This window comes from Neovison vison, chromosome 7 (genome assembly GCF_020171115.1).
Source record: "Neovison vison isolate M4711 chromosome 7, ASM_NN_V1, whole genome shotgun sequence".
NCBI classification, from domain to species: domain Eukaryota; kingdom Metazoa; phylum Chordata; class Mammalia; order Carnivora; family Mustelidae; genus Neogale; species Neogale vison.
Genome location: NC_058097.1, coordinates 4,109,261 through 4,135,381, shown reverse-complemented (window position 1 = coordinate 4,135,381; position 26,121 = coordinate 4,109,261). Strand labels below are relative to the sequence as shown.

Sequence of the window (26,121 nt, the reverse complement as noted above, 5' to 3'; positions counted from 1 at the left end):
GCACAACCAAACTCCAGAACTCTTTGCATCTTATAAAACTGAGGCTCTGTCCCCATGAAACGTAACTCCCTGCTGCACACCGTGCAGCCCCTGGCCCCCACCTCCTTCTTGTCCCCTCTGGGATTCTGACTGCTCGAGCCGCCTCCCATAGGTGGGATCGTACAGTCCGCCTTCTCCTGACTGGCCGACCGAGCCACCTCCACTTGGCTTTTGAGAAAAGCACTGCTAGGGAAGCCTGGGTGCCTCAGTCGGTTAAGCCTCCGACTTGACTCTTGGTTTCAGCTCAGGTCAGGGTCTCAGGGTCATGGGAGGCAGCCCCGCGTGGTCGGGGTTCATGCTCAGCAGGGAATCTGCTTCGGATTCTTCCCCCTCCTCTTCCCCCCTCCTTTGCTCCTCCCTCTCCCCACCCACACACTCTCTCTCTAAAATAAATAAATACATAAAAATCTTTTGGGGGAAAAAAGAGCGAATAGCGCTGCACACTCATCCCTTCGAGACCTACTTCTTTCGGTGTCTATTCGCCCAGAAGGGGAATTGCTGCATCATGTGAAGATTCTATTTTTTAATGTTTTGAGGAATCCCCATCCTGTTGTGCATAGTTGCTGTACCATTTCAGGTTCCTAAGGCTCATTTTTTTTTAAAAAGAAGAAAATATAAGCATTTATACATTTCTGGGATTTCCTGCTACAACCATACTCGTTGAAATTTAGGCTTGAGGTTGTCTTTTCTGCGGTAATTATAGGGCAAGAAAGAACTGGAATGTGGGTGTTCCCTCTCTCTCTGTTGCTATTTGCTCGGGGTCTTTGAACAAGTTCCTTCTCCTTGGCGGACAGCCCAATTTCCTGGTCGATTTGGGAAGTGGCCGGCTTCCAACACGGGAGTTCTGTGAGGCGGGCTCCCTGGTCCTTCAGGACCCACTGGTGAGCCCATGCTTAACCGTGTCCTTCCAGGTGGACTTACAAAATGGGCTGTCCGAGTTCTCAGTGTCGCAGCGGAGACGGGTCCATGGCTGGAATGAATTTGTCGCTGATAACACCGAACCCGTGTGGAAGAAGTATCTCGATCAGGTGGGTGTCCTTCCTTGCACTAACTAGTGCCAGCCGGGGGGGGGGTAGTCGTTCGTTCTTTAAATACTGACCGGGGATGTCCTTGGACCAGTCTCGGGGTGCAGGGGTACCAAGGTAAAGAAGGCTCCCTGCTCACGCAGGCTGGTTTTAGCCAGCAGGAGGCATGGCTATGGGTAGCTCTCGAATCACCCAGGCAGCCGTGACCATGAATGAGAGCTGTTACATGCACAGAGGGTTTTCACAGGCTGGCCCCGAGCTGAGCGAGTGAGCATTAACCCCCTTCATCTTCCTCTTCATTTTGAGGCGACGAGGGGGAGCAGAGGAGTTGAAATATTTCCCCCAGGCTGTGTAGGGCTGCTAGGGTTAGCACGTAGAATGCCTTGTTCAACTTGAATTCCAAAGAAATAGAGTTTTTTGGTATAAATATGTCCCAAATGTTGCATGGAACTTAATGATACCCCCCCCAAATGTCCCTTGTTTATCAGCAATTCAAATTTAACCGGCTGTCCTGTAGTCTGCCTGGCCGCTGGAGCCTGGTGCCCACGGCAGTAAGTGGCACGCTAGGGAGTAGAGCCAGGCCGCTGGCTCCAGAGCCCCTGTCCTTCTTCGCCTCGGCGCTTGGCGCTGCCACCGTGCCAGGTGGATGGCACAGAACTCAGATGCCTACACGCCACTGGGGGACACCTATCCAGTATCCGTTCAGAAACCGCAGTTCACAGGTTGATTACCCCAGATACCGGAGGGCATTCAGACTGCCTCGGTTTCCCCCGCGTGGCCTCCTGAAGTCCCTCCCATCCCTGACCCCTGCCGCTCGGCTCTGTCCGCCCCCCCCCCCCCCCCCCGCAGGCTTCAGCAGCCTCCCTATTGGCTCAGCGTGTAAAGCTTCGTGATTGGTTGGTTGGGGACCAATCACAGCCCTCCTCGCAGCATCCTCGCGCTCTACCCTCCTCCTGTCACTCGTTGGTCAGGTCTCCGCTCACGGGGGATGTGACTCCTTGACGCACGTGGCACCAAATTCAGCTTCTGGGTGCGCGGGTGGCTCTGGCCAGCCTGAAAGCTTCCCGGAATCCCCGGGCTGGAAGGAAGCCGCCGTGGGTCCTGGAAGCTGGAGTTCAAGGAAGCAGGCTGACGCCGGCGGTGGGGATGGACCGTGTCCCTCCTGTCCGCTGGGCCTCGGTCAGTCCTGCTCTGGCTGCCCCTTCCTCCAGGACCCTCTCCTGTTTCCACAGCCAACCTCCTTCCTCCTTCCGCCCTGTTAACACTCCCACAGACGCCAGCCAGGGCCTTTCCAGAGATGGCCCCGGCTTTCCCTTTCTAGAAGATGGTTCTCATACATACCCACCGTTCTGAGTTTGACTCGAGAAGCGGACAGCTTAGCGCATGTGAAGGACTTGATAACGGTTGTGCCCCCTGCGATGTCTCCTGGTTGGCCCTGACGGAAGCGTAGTGGTTGAGAGCACAGGTGTGGGATCCGGCTAGCCTACATGAACCCGTGGGCAGTTGAGTTTCTTTGAGAGCCCTGGGTGCTCATTTTTCAAGCAGGGATACTGAACTCTACCTGTGTCAATGGGTTAAGAAGAGCCTAAGAAATGGTACAGGTGTAGCATTGAGCAGGGCACGTGGGATGTACTTAGTAAAATGTCGCTTGGCTTTCTTGTTCCTGTAGCAGACCCCTTTCTGCCTGTCTCCCTTGAATGTGTGGGCTCAGAAGGGCCCTGAGCCAGGAAGGGTCTGGCCATCTGTGGCCAGAGCAGCCCATGTGGCTTGTGGCAGGGCCTTCCTGTTGTGTCTGGCACCTGTTTGCTGGATTTCATGGTGACTCACTTGTGTTGGATGACACCGACTGGACAGGTGCTTGGGATGGTCTGAAGATGGGGATAGAGGGGGTACTGGTGACGTCAGCATTGAAGAAATGTCCAGGTCCAGCTCAGGAGAAGGCTGAGCCTATGGGATTGGAATTGGGCTTCAAGGTCCAGGCCTGGCCAGAGACCAGCACTGGGTCCCAGCACTCAGAGGGGTCCCGGCCAGGACTGCGCACCCCTGAGCTAGCCTTGAACCCATGGCTGGAGGGGCCTGTTGTCCAGAAATAGACCTGGTGTTCCCAGAGTCCTGGGTGGGTGTAGCCTGAAGGGAGGGGTGGGTAAGAATCCAGGTGGCACTGTGGAAGTGACCTGGAGAGGAGGACTTGCACCTGAGGGAGGACAGACCTAGTGCTGATCTCTGCTCTGTGACCTGAGTAGGAGATCTCACCCCACCAAGCCTTGAGTTTCCCCAACTAAAACTGGGCGCTTGCTGCTTTATTCACTCATTCATTCTAGATAAATGCTTATGTTCCTGGACTTGAGCTAGGCACTGTGCAGAGAGCTGCAGCCAGACCAACTTTTTGCTTATGGGAAGGCAGACAGACAGCTGCCTATATAATACATCACCCAGTCAGTGTGATGGGGAGAAACGAGTCAGGACAGGTGCAGGACAGGAAATGATCACAGGACAGCTGTTTCGGACTGTGTGCTCAGGGGAACCGTTTGACTGGTGCCTAAAGGGCTGATCTTCAAGCAGAGACCTGAAAAAAGTGAAGAAGGGAGTTGTGGGAGGGTCTGGAGGAAGGATGTGCAGAAGCAGGGGGAGTGCAAAGGCCCTGAGGCAGCGGAGGCTGGGGTCACGTGAAGGTAACCGAGCTTCAGAAGATGAACTGGAGAAGTCAGGTGCCTGGTGCATGCTGGGGCTTCAGCCCCTGTTTGTGCATCTTTCACCTCACTTCTGTCCAACAGGATGGCAAGTCTGTGGTGGGCTCAGGGCCGAAATGAAATCTTCCTCTTAGCTCTGCTGGACAGAGGTGTTTTTCCTCCTGTGCTAGGTTGAATAGCGCCCCGCTCAAACTCATGTCTACCTGGAGCTCTGAATAGCGCCTTATTTGGAAATAAGGTCTTGGGGTGCTTGGGAGGCTCAGTTGGTTAAGTGTCTACCTTCAGCTCCGGTCATGAACCCGGGGTCCTAGGATCAAGCACCACGTTGGGGTCCCTGCTCGTTGGGGAGCCTGCTTCTCCCTCTCCCTTTGCCCGCCAATCCTCCTGCTTTTGCTCTCTCCATTTCTCTGTCAAATAAATGAAATCTTTAAAAAAAGAAAAAAGGAAATAAGGTCTTTGCAGGTGTGACTTAGTTCAGATGAGGCCCTATTGGATTAGGGTCGCCCTAAATCCTGTTTCTGATGTCCTTGATAAGAAGAGAGAGACACATGGAGACACCCACAAGGCAGGAAAAGGCCATGTGAGCACAGTGGCAGAGACCGGAGGGGTGTGTCTCCAAGCCAAGAACATCACAGATGGCGGGCCAGCACCAGACGCTGGGAGAGGCAGGAAGGGATCTCTCCCAGAACCTCCAGGGAGAATTTGGCTCTACCAACACCTTCATTTGGAGAGAATCAGCTTACGTTGTTTTAGGCCCCCAGGCTGTGGTCATTTATCACAGCTGCCCCGAACGGGATGCCCCCTCTGCTGGGCTTTCCTGAGCTCACATATCCCTCCTCTGCTCTTGGACTTCATCCTCCCTGGACTTCTGAGGAAAGGGTGTGTCCGCCTCTACCCGAGAGTGCTTGTGGCTTTGGCCGTGAGCTCTGCCAGGCAGCACCAAGTGCAGCCCCTCCCCCTGCAGCTGCCACAGACCCACCCGTGTCCTGCGCTGTCAGGTGCCGTCAGAACCGAAACTGGGGCTTCACTAGCCAAACCTTTTTAAAAAATCTTAGAATAATATAATGACCCTCACACACCCGTTATTTGCCTTCAATAATTACCCGTCCATTTCCCACTTTTGTCCCTCCCCTTTTTTTTCCTGCAGCATTTTAAAACAAATCCTAGGGGCACCTGGGTGGCTCAGTGGGTTAAAGCCTCTATCTTCAACTCAGATCATGATCCCAGGGTCCTGGGATCGAGTCCCCACATCAAGTTCCCTGCTTAGGAGGGAGCCTACTCCCCCCCCACCCCTGCCTCTCTGCCTACTTGTGATTTCTTCTGTCAAATAAATAAAATCTTAAAAAAAAAAATTCTAGATGCTGAATCCTTTTGTCACCTGTCCTTCGCTGTGTATCTCTATCTTTAGAGAACTTTTTTTTTTTTTAAACCGTAACAGCAATACTCTTATCCCACTAGTACCATTATCCCTTCACTGGCCTGGCCACTTCAAGTGCTGGGTCCACCGTCCGTTTTCCCCCACGTGCCTCAAAGACTCCTTTTTATAGTTGACTTGTTTGAAGCAGAGTCAGAACGAATCCTGCCCTTTGCTTTTGGGTGATGTGTCCCTGACACCGTTTGAGTCTAAGACCTTTTTCTCATCTGGGACTTCATGCCCATGGAACGCTTTACTGAGTCCACAAAATTATACACGGAGGCCTTCACCCTTAGGGAGAAGCCTGTAGCCAATGGAGTAAGGTCCATCACTGAAACTTTGATGCACATTTCAAGTTCTTGATGCAATCAGAAAAACAGTAGCTCAGACAGTGGAATGTCTTCAAGTTGCTCAGTCTTGAGGATTCAGAATAGATGGTGCAGCTAAGTCAGGGCTGCTGGTGAGCTGCCCGCAAAATGTCTTGTCCCTCGTTCGGAGGAGATAAAGCACAGCAAGGCTGGGGTGGGGAGTAAGGGGCATTCGGTCCCTCCTTCCTCCACACTGACATGACCAGTGTCATGTCATACTTTTTCTCGTGAGCAACATGAATCACACATCTGATCACGTTCCTCTTCTTACCTTGGCTGCTGGGAAGCTCAAGGCCAAATGCACAGCCCATTTGAAACCATGAAAACAGGACTTGCACACTGATATTTTAACTTCTACTTTGATCCTGATCTTTGGTCCACTCTCTGTCTTCCTCTTTTTGTGTGTTTTTCTTTTTTTTTTTTTTTTTAAAGATTTTATTTATTTATTTGACAGAGAGAAATCACAAGTAGATGGAGAGGCAGGCAGAGAGAGAGAGAGAAGCAGGCTCCCTGCCGAGCAGAGACCCTGATGCGGGACTTGATCCCAGGACCCTGAGATCATGACCTGAGCCGAAGGCAGCGGCTTAACCCACTGAGCCACCCAGGCGCCCCTTTTTGTGTGTTTTTCATTATGTTTCCTTTCAGTTGTCTGAAGCATGTGCTACTGTGTAATAGATCTGTGACCTGAGGGAGTAGATACATAAAGCAATAAAGTAAAAATCCTTTCAGGAAGTTTCTGTGATACTGGTTCTCAGGCCTCACTAGAGCCCCCAGGGGCACGTGGGTGTGATTGGGACACATGGCATTGGAGAGCTGGCGTAGCAAAGGGGACTCCTTGGCCGTGCCGGACCAGAGTTGGCAGGCCACCAGAGGGGCTGCGTCCTGACCTGGTGTGTCACGGAGACCTGGTAGGGTGAGACCAAGAACTCCAAAGCAGGGCCAGGGCAGCTGTCCGGACAGGCACAGCGTAGGATGTGCCCCAGGAAGCCAGTGTCCGTGAAACTGCACGGGTGGGATTTCGGGTGGAAGAGAACCTCACTGTCGTGCTGGCTTGGAAGCCCAGCCCTGGGCCAAAAGCAGAGAACACCTCCCCTCACCACAGCCACCCCCGCTGCCCTGTGTTCTCTCTGCAGTTCAAGAACCCCTTGATCCTGCTGCTCCTGGCCTCCGCCCTGGTGAGCGTCCTCACGAAGGAGTACGAGGACGCCGTCAGTATCGCCGTGGTGAGTGCGGGGTGGGGGGCGCTGCGCCGGCTCCCAGACCCCACTGCCCAGGGGCTTACAGAGTCTTTGCCCATTTTATTAGGCAAGAAAAAAAGAGTGTGGCTGTAGAGAAAAAACAGGAAATACAGCAGAAAGAAAGGAAAGGAAATCCTCGTCCTTCTCTGTCCAAAATGTCCTGGGTCATTTTGCCATCACTGTGTCGGTGGATACACGGGGGCTCCTAGTTCCTTGCTGTTGGGAACAGTGTTGCAGTGAACCCTTCTTCCATGACCCCGCTGTGCACGCACTACGCAGAGCCGTCCTTTGTAAGGGGTTCCCCAGACACAACGGCTGAGCACCCTTTTATTTTTTTATTTTTTTAAGATTTTATTTTTTTATTTTATTTGAGAGAGAGAGACAGTGAGAGAGAGCATGAGCGAGGAGAAGGTCAGAGAGCGAAGCAGACTCCCCATGGAGCTGGGAGCCCGATGTGGGACTCGATCCCGGGACTCCAGGATCACGCCCTGAGCCGGAGGCAGTCGTCCAACCAACTGCGCCACCCAGGCATCCCCTGAGTGCCCTTTTAAAAAGAAGGTTTTCTTAATTGAAGTGAAAGTCACATGATTAAAAAAAATAACCATTTTGAAGGATACAATCCAGTGGTGTTTAGCACATTCCCTTCTAGCTAGAGCTAAAATGGTCGGCAAAGGAAGCTGCCCCCCCATCACCAGCCCCCACCCCCATCCCTCCCCACCCCTCCCTGTCCCCAGCATCCCTGGGTCCACTCTCTGTCTCTCTGTCCTCTGCGGCTATTTTATATAATAGAATCTTATATGACCTTTTCTGTCTGGCTCTTCCTGAATACCTTTGGATGACTGTCATTCTTGCTTCCTTGTGTCTGTCATGGGCTCTTTTAAAATACACAATCAGCCTCCTTCCAAGCAATGGTGTTTGCTCCTCTGTTTAAAAGGCTGCAGCTACGTCCGTACCTTCTGAGGTGGAATGATGTTTACAATACAGCGTGTGAAAAGGCAGTTTGTAAAAGAATACGTCTATACCATAGGATCCTGTGTTGTATGTCTATGCGGAAAAATCTAGAATTACCCTAAAATGTGAACCTTTGAATGCCAGAATTTGGGATGATTTTTCTGGTTTGTTTTGTTTTTTGGGGTGTGGGGGGCTCATCTGTTTTGTAGGTTTCTGTGGGCTTGGTTTGCAAGAAGAAAGGAAATTTATTTGGAAGGGCGGGGTGTTGGGGGAGTGAGTAGGCTCACTCACTCACCCAACAGCTGGGGGCTGACGCCGCCCTCCCCGCTTGCTCCCTAGGCCGTGCTGATTGTGGTCACCGTCGCCTTCATCCAGGTGTGTAACTAGTTCCCGAGGTCTGGGTCAGGGTAACCCGGGTGTGACGGTGCGGACCGCCCACCCCTGATTATGGTGTTCGCTGTGCTGCCGCCAGGAGTACAGGTCGGAGAAGTCCCTGGAGGAGCTGACCAAGCTTGTCCCTCCTGAGTGTAACTGGTAAGTCAGGGATTCCCTGGAACTTTCTGGTTCATCGGAGCCGGTGCGCTGGTGAATTTGGCAAAAGTTTGGCCAAGTTTGTGTCCCTGGTAGCATGATGGAGGAGGACCGTGTCTTTCCGGGCGTCTGCCCTGCCCGGAGATTCCGGTGTGTCCTTGGGCCTGTCATTCTGCCTCTCTGGGCCTCGAGTCTCTCAGGGTCTAATCAGGGTGCCTGGGCCGGGGCCACAGATGGCGGGAATGGCTTTGGAAGAGGGCAGCCCATGAAACCCGTGGTATGCTGTGCAAAGCCGTGCCCAGTTTTCCTGCATTCAGAAGTTGCGTAGGATTCTCCGGGAGGGGATGGGAGGGGCTGGCGACGCAGGGCCGCGGGGCTGCGGGACGAGCTGGCGCAAGGGTGACCTCCGGGCACGTGCCCCGCAGCCGCCGGCCTCTTTCCTGCCTGGACGTTTCCACGGCGCCTCCTGTTACCCCACAGCCCTTACCACAGCTGTTTAAAAAGGAGAAAGGAAGGACCAAACCACAGTGCTGTACACTCGAACTTTCTGGGATGTTCTGTAATTGCCGCTGTCCAGTACGGCACCAGTCCTCACACAGGACCCTGAGGACTTGGGTGTGGCTGAGGCGATGGGGGACGTGAGTTCTTCTCACTCAGCGTCGGTAGCCCATGGGGGGCTCGTGGCTGCCCTCGTGCGCGGCCAGGGCGGAAGGGAAGCCGCCCACACCGAGGGCCCGACTTCTCCTCCGGGTAATTCCCAGTGTTCTTCCCGGGTCCTGCACATGCGGCTCTCCTTGGAGGCATGGACGGATTTCAGAAGAGGTCCACGTCTGCCCCCCCTTCCCTGCCCAGCTCTGCCGAGGTCGGAGGTCACGGGTGTTTCCCACTTAGCCACGTGTTGCCCCAAAGGCAGCGACTGAACGTATCTCCCGACCCCAGGACCTCAGGGGCTTCGGAAGGGTTTAAGCCGATGGTAACTGTTTCCTGAAAGGCGATGTTCGGGGCAGAACATATATTTGGATGTAAATGGCACAGCTGTGCCCCACAGTGGGGGATAGAAAGATCTAATGGGTGAGCCCCACCTCCTAAGGAGCCCGCAAGAAGGGGCACATGTGTGTGTGTATGTGTGTGTGTGTGTGTGTAATACAAGGCAGAGAATAATGACTAACAGACAAAAAGAGGGTGATGTGGAACCGCGGGACAAGCTGAGGCAATTCTGGAAGGCTCGGCGGGGACATAAACACGTCTGGTCTCAGTAAGGAGGCGAGCGAGGCTGTCAGCAATCCAGACGCGGGGTGTGTGATGTCCGCGTACGGACAAACGGAAGCGTACATGATTTATGTGGATTGATGATCCGATCTTAAGTCTAGATAGCAAGTCTTGGCCTTTCAAGTGAGTGGTATGCATTATTGATGGCCCCGGGAGTCCCTTCTCAAAGACGACTTCAGGGTTCAGGACAGTGGCGGCCGGCAGGCGGCGAGGGCACTGAAGTGAGCCGCGGCCGCCTCGGTGTCTGAGGCCTCTCAGAAGGAGCGCCTGCCGCGCGGGCCCCTCCTGGGTGCCCCCCATCGTCCGTGATCTCAGCGTGTCTTCGTGAGCACCTACTGTGTGCCAGAAGAAACAGTGTCGGGGTTACGCGGCCGAACAAGAAGGCGAGGGCTCGGCCTTCGGGGCGCTCACGCTCCTCCCAGGGAGGCCAAGGACGAAGGGAAAGGAGGACGAGCTTGGACTGTGGCCGGGGCACTGAAGGCAAAATGGTCCCCCGAACCCGGAGCCAAGGAAAACCTCCCAGAGAGGGAACGGCACGCGGTGGAAGGGTGGGAGCGGCCCCCGAGAGCGGCTGGTCGGGCCGCGCTGACCACAGGTGTGGGAAGGAGCTGACATTTCGATCGAGACCCGAGGAAGAGGCGGGACCAGCAGGTGAATCTGGGGGGCTCCGGGGGGGCTCCGGCCCCGGGGACAGCTCAGCCGCTCCGGCCGGAGAAACTGAGTCGTCTCCCAGCAAGGGATCTCAGGTCGGGGGCCACATGGCTGGTTAGTTTGCGCAGGCTCCAAGGACCGGGTTCTCTGATTTCGTCACTCTGCCACCCGTGGCTTGTTGGCTCTGGACTCTGGCTGCTTCCCTCCGTGCTCCCTGGACCCGGGTGCAGCTCCGGGCATCAGAGGCGGATGTGAAAAGATCCAACAGAAGAAGAGATCTCGTGTGTGTGTGTGTGTGTGTGTGTGTGTACACATGATCAAGCCCCCAGCAAATGTCCACTCATGTCCCAAAAACCAGTACTATGGAACGTGCCCGGGCCCACACCTGTCACAGGAGGGGATGGGATCGCCCTGATGGTCTCAGTCACTCAGGACGCCCTCCCTAGGACAGATGGCTCTGGGGGAAAGGTGGCTGTCTGCACGAGTGAATTCTGTTAACAAAGGAGAGGGGAATGTCTTCTTCGCTGTCCGAGGTTGGCAGAGACCTTGAGACTGGAAAGCTGTTTGTTCGAAGGCGGGTGACCCGAGGTGGGGAGCAGCAGGAATGGGGTAGGGAGGTCCCGGTCAAAGCGGCCTTAGCAGGGCTTTCAAGTTTGAGTCCAAGGTCATGGAAAGCAGGAGCAGGAGGGAGTTGTGACCTGGTTTTTTGCATTTTAGGAGCTCTCTGGCCGCTGGGTAGGGGACGAATTGAAGAGGGCCAGAGTGGGCAGGAGTCCAGCTGGGGCAGCAGTGCCCCAGGAGGGGGGACTGCCATTGGAACCTGTGCACAGAAGCATATGCCAGGAGTAAGGGTCATAGCCCGGTGGGAAAGGAGGTCCCAGGCCTCTCGGGTACTTGGTGCTCCCCACTCCAACCCTAGCTCTGCTCTTCCGTGCCCCTCAGCACAGAAGATGGCTCTCCGTGGCCAGAGTGCTGTCTTCTCTAAGGACAGGGGCATTGCTAGCTACCGGCTCCATTAAGGAAGCTTTCGAGCCGCTGACCTACACCTCCAGAACTTCTAGAGGCCATGTGGTTCTGCCTTGTTTCCGGGCAGAGTAAACAGGAATAGGAGCCCCACTTTTCAGACAAGGCCCAGGGTCTCCCAGAAACGACACGCTTTTCCAAAGGTCGTTTAGGGTATGTAATTAAAAATATGATAAAACCACAAAGGCACTGAAAGAGAAAGTGTGATTCTCTATTCTTTGCTCAAGTTTCTTAAAAGTGTGCACAAAAGGGATGTCATCAGCTTTTTTGCTTCTTCCCATTTCAATGACAGCATAAGAGAAGGAAAGCTCCAGCATCTGCTCGCACGAGACCTGGTTCCCGGAGACATTGTGTCTCTCTCCATCGGAGACCGGATCCCTGCAGACATCCGTCTCACTGAGGTGAGGGGTCCCGAACCCTGACCTGTGCTCTCTCTCTCTCTCTCTCTCTCTCTCTCTCACACACACACACACACACACACACACACACGCATACATGCACACATGAAGGCATGAAGTCGGCAAGCCAGCTCACTACAAACACAAAGCCCCTCAGATTGCATCCATAAATTATTTATTCCTGTTTCCAGTAAAAACCTAAGAGAGTTTGGTGACGTGAGGCTGTGGCTTAAGGCAGGCTGCGGTAGCAAATTAAACCAGGCCGGGGCTGAGGAATGGGGCAAGAGTTGTTTCTAGAAACGGCTACTCTGATGTCAGATTGCTGAATGACGAGCAGGGAAGCGTATCGGCGAAGACATAACTCGTAGCCCAAGCTTTTACTGTTGTGTGGTTTGGGGACATCGGGCGGGGGCGGTGGCAAGCTGTTTCCCTGACCTTTGTGGGTGTCCTGGTGTGACCAGCTCACAGTCCCGGAGATAATCCTGGATTCTCGGGGAAAGGTTAAGTCCAGGTCAGAGGGATCTGTGGCTGGGGTAATCTATTTTAGGAATCCTTCCAAGAAGACTGAAGAGTTGCTTAAAGCTCTCAGTGATAAAGGATTAGGCGCAGGCTATCTCCCCGATGTTGTTCTTTCCGGAGGATGTGTTTTCAGGAACTGTAGGATCACTGGCAAGCTAAGAAAATGGCGTGGAGGGCGGGTGGGGAAGAGCGAAGAGAGACTCCCTTCGAACGCCCTCTGCCCGGCTCTCAGATTCCCCCAGCAGGCTGGGCCGCCTGCTCTTAGAATCAGCAGAACGGATTCCTCACCGTCCGCTACCCCCCCCCCCACGCCCCTGCACAAGCATCTGACTCCAGTCCAGGGCATGTGGGTCCCCTTAGAGGAGCCAGGCCCCGCCCACGAGGAAGTCTGACATCATCTGTTCACAGAGCGGTGGGCTCTGCCTCCCGATGCAAGGATTCCCGGCTACGGGGTGTGTTCCGGGGGTTGCGTAGCTGGTCTGGAGGACATGTGCCTGACACAGGTGCTACCCAGAGTCCGTGCCTCAAGGTTGTTGGTGCCCTAGGGCGGGGCATCAGCCCGAGTTTGAACCGAGGGCCTGCCCTTCACAGGCTGGGTGGCCTGGAGCACGTTACTTAACCTGTCTGTGCCCCTGTGTCCCTGCCTGTAAGATGGGGGTGATGAGCCCTGCATGATGACTGTTACAGGACGTCATAGACCGAGAGGGCCCGGAGCAGTGCCTGACGCAGGGGAGAGACAGGCGCGTGTCGGAGATCAGGGCGCCCTGGGTTTCACATCCCTGCGCTGCACCGTCCAGCGTGTGACTTTGGGGAAGCACTGGGCGCTCTGGTTTTAGTTTCCTTATCTGTGAAAGGGGCTGGCGTTCGTTCCACCTTGAGTAGGTAAGAACCCGTAACACGCTCGGCCCCGTGCCCCGTGTGATGTAAGCGGTCACTGCGTCTCAGCGGTGGCTCCCCTGTACCCCTTCCCCGGCTCTCCAACAGTGCCCGAAACAGCTTTAACCCCCAAGCAACTTTCTCTTTCAATGAGTTTTCTTCCTGCCCGGCTTATGTTCAATTCTTTTGTGCCCGCTGTCCACAGCACAGAGTGCTTTCCGTCCTCACCGCCAGGCACAAACACCACAGAGTTCCCTTTTGGTATTTTGCAACTGCCCCGAACAATCAATAGCTTTGTTTATTCACAGTGGGATATTCGTGTCAGCTGTTTCACCCCAAGACCTAGGACAGCTTTTTAAGTCCAGGAAACAGCAGGTTCCGGAACGTTTGTAAAATAAGTCACCCAAATACTAGCGCTTTTTGCATTGTGCGTGGGGGTCAGCAAACATTTTCTCTCCCCATGGTTAACAAAGGTCAAGGCCTAGGGGGTAGGCTGACCTGGTCCAGCCAGTAGAGCAGGGACACTGCTCCTCCTCCTTTCTCTCCCACTTCTGGCATGAAAAGGGTATTGAATGGGATCTGGCAGGGCTCCAAGTAATGCTTTGTCTCCAAGGTGGGAGGCTGGCTGGGTGTGGGGGATGGGAGGAGTCTTGCCTGTGTATGAGCAGGAAGGGACCAGAGCCCTCAGCTGGGTTCACGCCCAGCCTCCTCTGGGTGCCCACTGGTATCATGTGGGTTCTGTGCTTTGACTGGTCGCCCCCCCAGCTGACCTGGTGCCTGGGAGGTCACCAGAAGCTACATACACACACACAACCAGCTTTGTTCCTTCTTGGTCCAGACACTCCCCCTTACTCCCTGCCTCTCTCTTTCTCTCTTCTGGAGAGAACTAATGTGTGTATAGAAATACATAGTCAGGTCTATGCTCACCACTGGGTAGAAACTGCCTCCTTCCATCCCCCACAACCTTAAGGGACCAGCACTCATTCTTCTGACTTGAGCACAAGAACACAGAACCCTGGAGAGACTGAGCAGCCCACCTGAGCTCATGCGGCCGCGAGTCTGGGGGGAGGAGGATTTGAACTCGGGTCCTTGGGCTGCAGAGCGCACATCCGTCACTGCCCACAGTGGGCGCTCTCTTGCTGCGATCAGCTGTTCTGACTTCCTTTAGCTCTCTGGCTCTCCCTCAGGGTTTCCTCCCTGTATCCGTTCCCTAAGGCAACTGGAACACGTGACCACATACAGAGTGGCAACGCCGGAAGGAAGGGAGGGAAGGTCAGTTCTGGGGGTCAGAATGAAGATCAGTGTGACTGGGTGGGAAAAGCAAGGTGTTGGAATTTAAAAACAGAACAAATAAACCCAGGGAAGAGTCAAAGCTCAAGTTTAGGTTCGGAAGGTCGGGGTGTCGACTAGGCCTTGCGCTATAAGATTCCCGCCAATCCCAAATTGACCTTAATGAAATATATTCAGGATTAAATATGCTTAGTTGACAGATGTTCTCTAGACCAGAATAGGCTCCGAGTCTTCGTGACCTCTGCCTCCTTCCACGTGCCTACTTGGTTACACTTACTGCCGTTCTCCTGACCCTCCCAGCTGGCTCTTCTGCCCATGCCCACCGCCAGCCCTCATCCAGAGCCTTCCTCTGTCTCGCTTGGGCTGTGTTTCTTGGACTGCAGGCTCCCCATCCCAGTGCAGCTGGCTACCTCTTCTAACATCTAACTCGATTTTATCATCTCCAGCACCTCTCTTCTCTGATCAAGACTTTTTCTGGATCCTCATTACTTATAAGGTGCTATCCAAATTTCATAACCAATCTCTGATGTAGCTGAGTTCAGCCACACCTTCCAGAGTTGTTCTGCTCTCGTGGACCAAACCTCTGCTCTCGTGGACCAAACTCACCCCTCCATTCAGTGCTGCTCAGGGACAGGAAGAGCTCTCCATCTCCGCCATGGCTTCAGCACCGGGGACAGCAGCCACCACACGCCCCCTCCCCACCCCAAGAATCCGTACCCCAAAGAGGGTGCCTTGGTGCCTGTGCTCAGCACTCTGGGCTGCTATCCCGTTAATGCTGGAGGGGTACTGGGAGGAGAGAGGTCTTTTCTTTGCCTCCCCCTCCTCTCAGTTGCTTTGACCGAGCGGGTTATTACCGAGTTCAGGCATCACAGCCCCCCACCTTGCCTTCTTTTCCTTCCCTGCCTGATTCACTCAGCAAATGTCTGCTCATCCTTCAAGACCCGTTCCACGTCCCCTATTCCCCAGGAACTCTCCTCCTCCAGTCCATCTCCCCAGCCCAAGTGCCCCACCTTCCCGTTCCGCACTCCCCAGTCTTCTGCGGCAGAGCAGACCTGGCGGGAACATCAGACTGGAATAATTACAGCTCCAGGACTTGGTCAGTGGAGAGCTTCCCTACCCAGTGTTTTCATTATTACCATTTTGACTACAGGATTACTTCAAGGTGAACAAACGAAGTTAGGTACAAATTCTATGTGCTTCAAACTTCATGCAACTGTAAACCTAAGCCAGATTTTCCAAGTACATGCAATTTATTCAAATTATCCTCATGTCCCATGAGACAGTGTTTTCTGGAAACCCAGTCCCTGCCACCAGGGTTGTGGTGCCGATTTCTGCCGCCTGCTATCTGTGGCGTCGGCAACCGGTGGTGCTGGGTGACTGCGTCTTCCCATTTCTTCCTTCATTGTGTCCTCTGATTTGCCCTTGATGCCCTTGAGATAAAAAACCACAAACTCTAGATCAGTTGGTAGTTGTGTTTGCAGTGAACAGAGTAAGAGAAATAGATAGGTTTCAATGGGCCAGGGATGCACGCCTCTCTCATAATGAGAGACTGGAAGTGGGGTGTCCAAAGCCAATACGGCGGCTCCGCCATGGCACAAAACGTGGGGCTTCTCCCAGCCCCCTCACCCTGCCCCCCCATACCTGTAACATGGCTTCTGCAGCCACTATAATGAAAGCCCAGGGAGGGAGGAGGAGGAAGCTGGAAGGGGAAGAGGGCCTGTCAGCTCAGCCACCTTCACAGATCCTACCCAGGACTCTTGGTGACTTCTCCTTATGTCCTGTTGTCCAGAAGTCAGGGACACTGAGTTGCAAGGAAGACTGGGAAGTGACATTGGTGGGTGGGTGGGGGAAGCACGTCGCCATCCTCAACCCCAATACCCTTCCTACTGGGGGTTCTGTTAAGAGGGGACATGGGCATCTCACAGGCGGTGGATAGCCCTTGTCCTCCTTGGGGCTGGGATCCCATGGCGGTGGGCGCTTTTGTAAAAGGTGATCATGAAATTTTAAAATTTGCAAGTGTAGAGAACTCAGCAGCCCCTGTTTGAATAGTGCCAACTCACTGCTGTCTTGTGAGTTTGTAGGAAGACGGCTTCTCTGAGTTGGTCTTCTGTGCCGAAATAACCAGGTCCTTAGGGGAAGAGCTTACCCCAGGCCCCTTATATGTCCTCCTTCGTACCTGGCACAATTTGGCTACAGGGGACTCACCTCTTGAGTGATACCTACTGGGTCTGTGTCAGTTCTGCCAGATGGTTAAGAGCGAAGTTTCTGGGACCAGAGCCTTGGTTCATGCTTCTGCTCCCAGGTAGCTGTAGAACCGTGAGCAAAGTACTTGAACAAGTTACTTGATTACTCCATGCCTCAGTTTCCCCACGTGTAGAATGGAGAAACCAACAGCATCTTTCGTGGAGGGTGTGGAGACTAAGAGATAGACCTTGTGAAGTGCTTGGCACAGGGCCTAGCACATCAGAGGAGTTGTGGAATTGTGAGTACCTCCCTCCTCCTCTGCTGGGGGGTGTGTGTGTGCATGTGTGTGTATGCGCGCGCACATGCGCTGTGCCCATGTGTGGTGTCTGGTGTTAACATAACCTTAGGCTGTCATCGAATAACCTGGCTCAAAGCACATGGCTTATGTGGGGGTCTCTGGGGAGGGCAGGACGTGGAGTGTCCAGAGAAAGGCACAGGTGCTTTGAAAGGCATATTCCAAGTTAACCGTTGCCTAAGATTTTTTTCTAACATTGCACAGTACATGAAAACCTTAACTAATGTTACAGAAGGTATGAGACATGTTTTTCAAGAGGGGCCACACAATTCAATGCTTGTTCAGTTCCTCGAGGCCTATGAGGCCATGTTCTGATCCCGGTTCCCTGATTTCAACGTGGGCTTTGTTTGCTGTCTGTTGCATAATGGCATGATGAGGCCAGGTGCCGTCCTGTGCTTTTCTGGTCAAGGTTTTGTTTCTGGTTTTTTGGTCTTTTTTTTTTTTTTTTAAGTTGTGGCAACATTTAAAAGACAAAAAAAACTTCGTTACATTCCAAAATGAGATTTGTATTTCTTAGTGGCAGAAAATCCTCATGACTTCATGGGCCATGACTTCATGGCCACGGTGGATGAGGGCTGTCTGGTTCACTTTCCAACCCAGACGTCAGAACCAGCGTCTCTGGAAGACCCTGGTTAGGGAAAGGCAAGAGCATCTGTGCCTGAAGTAGCTGGGGACCAGCAGCTCCAAACGTCTCCAGAGGCATCTCCGGGACCACCTGTTAGACACGGTCAATGCCAGATCAGTCATCCTGATCCGTGGGCAAGACGACAGTGATTTCTCGGAACCTGAAGATCACGTTCAAATTTAAACCTAAACGCAAGCTTTCTTCAAGGCACCTAAGACAAACGCCTGAAGTTCCTGAATTCTGTATCAGACTCAAGTGCCCCCTCATTCGAGGTTTTAGAAATGACCCTCAGTATCAGGGATGGTCCCCGGGAATCTACTTTGTTCAGGAGAGACCTCATTTGAATGTCCTGCCAGGTCAGTGCAGGTAACCCAGGTAAAAAGTCCTTTACCACCCAACTCCAGGTCCTAGCGGAGGGACGTTTTCTGCCTAGAGATGCCTGCCCGCTATGTAGGGAGCAGTGGTTGGACCTCATTACAGGCAGTCAGGGGCATGATCTTTTACACACAGGAAATTTTTCACAATTGAGAAGTTTTACAAGGTAAGGGTGGTCCATTCTGTGCTTTTAAAACCCGTTCTCAGGGTGAAGGGACAGAATCCTTCATCTTTTCCCCTTCTAGGTCACAGATCTCCTGGTAGACGAGTCCAGCTTCACGGGAGAAGCTGAGCCATGCAGTAAGACAGACAGCCCGCTGGCCGGTGGCGGGGACCTCACCACTCTGAGCAACATCGTCTTCATGGGGACCCTGGTGCAGTACGGGAAGGGGCAGGTAAGCCCCAGGGACTTTGGCCGCCCTCACCAGTGGGCTTCTGGCTTCAGACCTCACACACCTCTCTCCTGAACGCAGGGAGTCGTGATTGGAACAGGGGAAAGGTCCCAGTTCGGAGAAGTGTTCAAGATGATGCAGGCTGAAGAGGTAAGGGCCGTTGGGGCTTTGGTTTTCTGGGAGGTTGGGGTTTGTGATTCCTCTTGGCTACGACACGGGCCCTGCCCCCTCCTTAGGAACGAGAATGATGTGGTTAACGTGAGTTCATAGCTTTCACACCTTTAAAAATTTATTTTTATTGCACAACATTTATTAGGATTTTGCTGTCAAGATTAAACTTACAGACAGGAACATGCACAGTCCTCAAGTGTAGAGATCAGCGAGTTTTTTTATGTGTGCCCCCTGGGGACTCGTCACCCCACTCAAGATTTAAGAACGCCAGGCAGAAGCCAAGGGGCGCTCCTGGGATCCCGTCTCACAAACCCATGGTTCTCATCCTTTCAGACGCCTAAAACCCCGCTCCAGAAAAGCATGGACAAGCTGGGGAAGCAGCTGACACTCTTCTCGTTTGCCATCATCGGTGAGTGAAGCATCTGCACTGGGTCCGGGGGACAGAGGGGAGCCGTCCTGAGCGGGCATGACCGTTTCTCAGACACCCTGCTGCTGACGTGGGTGAGGACCCAGGGATGGGACCAGAGACTACGATAGGGCCAAGATGTTTCTATCTCAGCCCCCGCCAACCATGCCGCCGCAGCCCGACACTGTAATGGCTTCCCTGGTCGAGGCATATTTTTTGTTCACACCACAGTCTATGGGCACGTTCCTGATGGAGTGGCTTTCTGGGTAGGTCCCCTCCAAACACCAACTCGGGGTCCTGGGCCCTGCCCATAGGATGGCTCTCCCTCCCTCCGGGTCCTCAGAGGCTGGCCATTCTCCCTACTTGTTCGTCCAGCAGGTGGGCAAAGCCCGAGCAGGGGCTGGTGTGGGAAACGTTTAAGGCCAACACCTTGGCCCATTGCCCATTCTTGATTGGCCAGAATGGAGTCCCGTGGCCTACGTAACCGCAGAGGAGGCTGGGAGGTGTGGTTCGCAGTGCAGCAGCCGTATTCCTAGGTACCGACCAGGCTGCGCCAGGACTTGTGCCCCTTGGCCTTTGGCAGCACAGCAGGCGGCACCGACATGGCGCTGCTGACCAAACTGTGGGTCTCAAGCCTGAGTCTCCCCATGCGGCCGCCCCAGCCCCTTCTCCGGCTGCTTCCTCCTATCTCCCGCTCTGGCTTTGATTCTGTGGTCTTCATTCCCAGCTTTAAGCATCCACTGGGTCCTGGCCCAGGGCTCATTCTCAATCAACTCTTGTTGAGTGGATGGGTTCATAAAGGAACCCACAAACTGTGGCCCGTGGCACAGGCAGTGATGAGAGGCGGGACCAGTGAGTCTCCCTAAGACTGTGGAGCCAGAGAAAGCTCGTGGGAGAAACAGCCGTCCCTACAAGAACTTCTGTTGTGCCTCGGGCCACCCATATGCATGAACTCATTGACTGAGTGTCGTGTGACACTCTGGTCACTGGGATACGGTCGGGGGCTACCAAAATGGATCAGATACAGCTTCTGCTCTCTGAAGGACCCCAGGCCAGTAAGACAGAGACACGTGAACAAACATGACACGCGAGGGTAGCAGTTGATCTTGAGTAGGGGAGTTGGGAAGGTTCTGAGGGGAATGTGACATTCAATGGGGTCTTGCAGGCTATGTAGGAGTTTGCCAAGTGAGAACAGAGGGAATCAAGCATTCCAGGCAGAGGGTGTGATCAAAGGCATGGAGGGGGACTGCACTCCTTTGCAACTTCTCAGAGGTAGGAAATGTAGCAGAGAGGTTGAGAGGAGGTGGTCTGGGGTCAGGGCTTTCAATTCTGTCGTGCTGGGGACAGACCTGCTCGCCCTTTCTTCCTCGGGCACCCCTTCTCAAAATTCCAGCATCTCGTCGCCTCTCCAGATTTCAGATTTGGATGTAAGTGCTCCAAATTGGCTAAATCACTAGCTTCACTGTTTTGAGGTAGCTCCCTGCCTTCTTCCCTCCTTCCCACCCTGTTTTGTCCTGGAGCCGTAATGGAAGACGGGTTTTATCTTCACCTGCCAAGTCCGATCTCTACTAGGGGGGCTCTGAGCTGTGACTGCCTTTTGAGGCCTTCCTTCTCCTTGGTTGCAAGGACTGACAGATCCGTGATGGCCGTCGTGGACGCAAGTGGGGAAAGAGGCCTGTGCGTTGCCTTTCACTGGCCATCCTTGGGGCTGCATATTGGCCAGGCATCTTTGGGAGAGTAGAAGTCCACGTGGTCCTGACAGCCTGGAGGACCACCGTCCAGAGGCCTCTTTTACTCTCTAGTATGAGGACTGGAAACCATGACTCCTGGACCAAACTGAGTTTGCCACCTGATTTTGTATAGCCCACAAGCCAAGAGTATTCTTTTTCTTTCTTTTTTTTAAAAAGATTTTATTTGTTTCTTTGAGAGAGAGTACACATGAGCAGAGGGAGGGACAGAGGGAGAGGGAGAAGCAGGCTCCCCCCTGAGCAGGGAGCCAGATGCGGGGCTCGATCCCAGGACCCCGGGATCATGACCCGAGCCGAAGGCAGACGCTCCACCGAGCCCCCACAGACGCCCTTAATAGATCCTTCAAGAGCTGTTCCAGGAGGGTGGCGTTTTGGAACGGGGTTCCGTCGATCCCTGTGGGGCCCACGGGGGAAATGCAGGGAAGACGTGGCGGGCCGGTCCGTGCTTGAGAACCAGCTTTCCGGGGAGAGGAACGTTTGCCAGGCTCCGTGCTGTAAAGACGCTCCACAGGGCCACTCTCCAGCTGCCCGTGGATTAAAGTCACGGAGTGTGAGTTCGGGAAGCGATGCGCTGCGCCAGCCCTTAGGGGCCCTGTGCGCAGGGGCGGGGCCCAGCGTCCGGGGCTGCAGGGTTGGCACCGGCCCTGTTTCTGATAGAGTTGCCTCTCCAGTCTCTACGTCTGGATTCACTGGGGTTCCAGCTGATTTCATCTGCCTACCGCCGCTAACTGCTGCATGTAATAAAGGTAGCTAACAAATCAGATCCCGTCACCCCCCCAACACGCACATGCCCTACACACCACTGCCACCCCGCGCGCAGGCTGCCGTGGCTCCCCGTTCCCTCCGACATGAAGCTGCCATTCGTCGCAGGCAAGTCCTCCGAGGCTCAACAGGTGCCCCGCCCGCCGTCCCACCTCCTCCCACCCCCAGGGACAGCCGCGAGCCGCCCCTCCCACCCAGTCGTTAGCTGTGGGCTGGGAGCAGGGCTGAGCCTTCCAGGGGATGGTTGCCTCTTTAATCCTGAAACAGCTCCTCCGGGAATACACGGGCCCTATCCCCACCTGACAGATATGGAAACTTTCCCCCATTGCCGGAACGTCCTGCATGTTTTCCTGGGTCCCAGCATGACTCCCGGCCCTTCTCCAACCCAAGGGTCCCTCTCTGGCAGGGTCTGCGTGTCCTGGGCCTGGCACTGTGCCTGCTGTTAGGAACCACTGGGTAAATGATGAGGGAGGAAAGGAAAAGGGGATTTATTTAATGGTGAACACGGCAGGACACAGCCCTGTAACCCCCGGGCCCATCTGCCCATCCTGGGATCAGCTGTCATCGGCCACGTCGCACAGCGTGGGGGACGTCCCCACTCATGGGGCACCCGGGGAGAGTGGGGGAGTCACCTGTAAACATTTGCAAACATCCCGAGAGGAATTAACTGATGGATGGCTGATCATTTCCTTCTTGAACTTGAACTGGCTTGGTCCTTGCCTAAAAAAGCGGAAGCATTCTTTCTGGCGGAGGGGCCAGTCTTGAAGAGAAACAGGAGAGTGGGTCTGATACTTGTTGTCTGGGCACACATTCCCGAACTCTTCTCAGGGACGGCGTTTGAAACACGGTTGCATGTCTGAGGATATACACACAGGCGCGTGTGCGTGCGTGTGTGCGCGCGTGTGTGCCTGTGTGCATGTATACGCATGCGCACACAGACTTCTTGTCTCTTTCCCAGGCTTGATCATGCTCACCGGCTGGCTGCAGGGCAAGCAGCTCCTCAGCATGTTCACGATCGGGGTCAGGTAAGGGCGCTGCGCCGACCTGCTCTCGCCAGGGCGGTGGGGAAGGTGGGCAGGTGGGGGAGCGGGACCCCGGCCCTGGGTTCGTCGGGAGCCAAATCAGAGTTTGCGGGCTGGCGGGGAAAGTACGTGCGAACGGGTCCAGTGAACGTTGATCAAATCACAACTCACAGTCAAGGCTACGAAGGAAGCAGCTGCAGAGAGTGAGAGGGAGGTGGGAGGAGCCCTGTCCGGGGAAGGTGGCCACGGAGGGTGCTCCACGCGGCGGGAGCGGAGCCGAGGCGGGGCCTGCGGGAGAAGGCGGGAAGGGGGTTCAGCCGGGAGCGTGCCACCATGGCGGGCGGTGGAACTGAGCTGTGGGCATCTGGGGACACCAGGCAAGACTGGCCGGGCTCCATGAGCACAGCCACACAGTGGAGTTCGCTAGGGGACACAGCAAGCCGGTGAGGGCCCCTTTCCTCCTGATTCTAAATAACGCATCAGAGCCCTCCAGACGGCATGCTGGACCGTCACTACTATTCTTTTGGAAATGCGTTGCCCATTCTTGACGTAGACACAGGAGGTGACAGGGCTGTGAGCCCTAGCTGGCTGCAGCCCACAGAGGGCTCAGGGGGCGTGGGCAGCTGGCTGCACAGTGGAGTGTGGGGTTCGAGGCCAGGACAGGCATCCTGGAAGAGTGGGTCATTGCCGATGAGCCGTTCCGGACATCAGCCTGAGGACGGAAGGGTCCCGGGGAAAGCTTGTTCAGCCGCAGTCGCCGGTGCCCTGCGTTGGCGGGTCTGGGGTGGGCGCTGACATTCTGCATTCCGGACAAGCCCCCTGGGGTGCTGTTGCCGCTCTAAGTGGTGACCCAGTTGGGGCTCCCGCAGAGGCAGGGCCAGGGAAGAAGGCTGAGCCCCTGACGGGAGTGCTCAGGTGACTTAGCCTTCAGAGGCAGGTATGGTGGCGGAGGGACAGAGGTGCCTGAGCCCTTGAGGGGAGGGAGTGGGGGACGACTCCCAGAACAAGAACACCGGGAAGCTGTGACACCTAAGAACCTCCCCCAAGGTTCTTGGACTCAAGAACCTTGCATCCTTCTTGGGCACATTCCGTCCCCATCTTAGAAACCGTGGGAACTTCTATGAGTCAAGACAACTATCTAGTATTTCCAAGTAAATAACAGAAAAGGCCCCCGTGTCCATCCCTGCCCGCCCTCCCCAGGGCCATTTGCTGGTCCCTCCTGGTTCCCGGTCTCCACGCCCCGCCCCCTCACTTCTCCCACTAGATCCGTGGTGTGCTGGCCATTCAGAGCAAATTTCCTCTGTTTCCCTTGTGACTTTGAAAAGATGAAGATTCTTAGTGGCGTCAGCTGCTCAAACTCCCTGGGTCAGAAGGTAGAAACAGCTGGAGAGCTAGTGAGGAAGAGATTCTTGAAAAGAAATAACACGAGAATTGTTCTTTTAAACACTTTATCCTAATTCCCTCTGCCTCAGGTGACATCTGAGATGATCCAAAGTATACTCGCTTTTCCGGGTCCGTGCTAATCTTTATTAGTTTGTGGATTAATTTTTTATTATTATGCAAGCATCCAAGTACATGCAGAAAGGCCCTGCCCACACCATATGGGGGGAAGGTCCTCGTCCCAGCCCTCTGCAAATGTTTGCTCAGCTAGTCTTGTCCGCCTGTGCCATAAAACCTAGGAAGCCTTCTTGCTGTCCCCATAGAAACTGGGCACAGTCCCTTGACCAAATTCAGTAATCTTGGTTCATATAACTTGCCCTTGAATGCTCCATTGTTTCCGGAGAAGAGGCCACCGTTCACATACCGTGTTTCTTTGATTCTAAGACGCGCTTTTTTTTTTTTTCACACTTAAACGTCTCTGAGGTCGGACTGCTTCTTACAAACGAGGAGATAAGAGAGCACCATGTGCTTAATTAATTGGCAGCATTTTTCACTTTCTGAGCGGTACACGGATAATGGTGCCCTTGACCATCCGCCATGTCTTAGCTTTGATGAAGTAGGACAGCCACGTGGGACGCGGCCAGGCTTTCTGACGCTGAAGCCAGCCCGTGGAACGCTCGCCGTGCACGGACGGGGCCGTCGCGGCTCCAGCCCCCGGCTGTATGTGCGCAGGCCTTTCTCGTGTTTTTGTGCTTTGCTGATCTTGCATTTTTCACAACATCAAGGTCTGTAGTACACTTCTGTTGAGCACGTCCACTGGACCATTTTCCCCAAGAGAATTAGGTCATTTCACATCTCTGTGTCATATTTTGATAACTCTCGTATTATCTGAAATTTTCTCATTGTTATTTTTTTATGGTGACCCGTGATCAGTGGCAGGGTGAACTGACAGCCCGGCTGATCGTCAGCATTTTTTAGCAATGAAGTATTTCTAAGTTAAATGACACACGTTGGGTTTTTAGACACGGCGGTCTTGCACACTTGATAGAGGACAGTACCGTGTAAACATAACGTTTATGTGCACTGGGGACCAAAAGTTTCGTTTACTTGCTTTGTTGGGACGGTCGTTTTATGGCAGGGGGCTGGAACTGAACCCGTGGAACCGGGGCTGTGCCTGAAGTCACTCTTGCCTGTTTGTCCAGCAAATATTTGCTGAGTGCCTCCCGGGCTTTGCTGGATGTCCTGGTGCAGAGGGTGAGCCGTGGTGGGTGTGGCTGGTGACGCTCCCCCACGGCTCTGCACCAAGGCACCAAACCTCTCCAGTCTGGCCCCAAACCTCTTCTGCCTCCCCCACTGGCCCAAAGTCTGTTGGGAGCCCACCAGCCCTTTGCCTCATCCACGCCTGCGGGTGTGGATTGGGGAACCAGTCTACCATGAAGTTCTGGAGCCAGATTTGAGCCAAAAAGAACCCCTCCTTAATGTCCCCTGATCTGTTGACACACTGCCTACGAGAAGGGAGCCACCCTCTTTACCCCAATTCAAATTCCCGAAAGAGAATCTCACTGGTCCAGCTGGGGTCACGTGTTCTCTTCTGAGCCAGTCAGCCCTGGCAATGGGAGGGTGTGGTCTCACGGTACAGAAAGAATTGGAGGAATAATAATGAAATGAACAGGCACCCAAACAGCTTTGCTACAATAGTCAAAGGCACAGCTTTGTCACCACCTCCTTCAGCCTTGATTTCCTTGTCTGGCTCCCTTACCAGGAAGTGTCCAAACAACTAGACCAGTGAAAAGTGAAATTCAGGGGACTCAGAGGACCTCTTGAACCAAAACATTCCACTTCCCACTTACTAATTCTGGAAATTCCTTTCAAAGGATCCAAAGACCTTTCTCTTTAATAAATGACAGTAATTTAAGTGGGTAGGAGAAGAATAAATGAAACAAGATGGGATTGGGAGGGAGACAAACCATAAGTGACTCTTAATCTCACAAAACAAACTGAGGGTTGCTGGGGGGAGGGGGTTTGGGAGAAGGGGGGTGGGGTTATGGACATTGGGGAGGGTATGTGCTTTGGTGAGTGCTGTGAAGTGTGTAAACCTGGCGATTCACAGACCTGTACCCCTGGGGATAAAAATATATGTTTATAAAAAATAAAAAAAATTATTATAAAAAAAATAAATGACAGTAATTTAAGTGCACAAGTGCTTAAAGGGGCAAAACAACTGAGAGGCTAATTTATGCTAAAGTGTGGATGTCTGACAGGGGAGGCCCGTTCCCAGGAGCAGGGTTTTGCCACAGGAGAACTCAGAGCCATGGATGCCGGAGGAGACAGGTGCATCATGGAATTGGGAACAGAGACTAGAGGGGGACACTGGAAACATGCCTCACTGACACTGGGGACACTGGGGACATGCCTCCCT

General features: G+C 54.0%; 1 protein-coding gene across 1 annotated transcript in view; it reads left to right on the top strand.

Annotated features, from left to right (window-relative positions):
* ATP2C2 (ATPase secretory pathway Ca2+ transporting 2) overlaps nucleotides 1-26,121 on the top strand; it is a 59,164-nt gene that overhangs the window by 19,097 nt on the left and 13,946 nt on the right. The window contains exons 3-11 of the mRNA XM_044255629.1: nucleotides 951-1,067; nucleotides 6,670-6,759; nucleotides 8,065-8,100; nucleotides 8,198-8,259; nucleotides 11,492-11,600; nucleotides 18,067-18,216; nucleotides 18,295-18,363; nucleotides 18,718-18,793; nucleotides 22,259-22,325. Coding sequence (XP_044111564.1) covers nucleotides 951-1,067; nucleotides 6,670-6,759; nucleotides 8,065-8,100; nucleotides 8,198-8,259; nucleotides 11,492-11,600; nucleotides 18,067-18,216; nucleotides 18,295-18,363; nucleotides 18,718-18,793; nucleotides 22,259-22,325 — 776 coding nt within the window. The remainder of the gene's footprint in view (nucleotides 1-950; nucleotides 1,068-6,669; nucleotides 6,760-8,064; nucleotides 8,101-8,197; nucleotides 8,260-11,491; nucleotides 11,601-18,066; nucleotides 18,217-18,294; nucleotides 18,364-18,717; nucleotides 18,794-22,258; nucleotides 22,326-26,121) is intronic.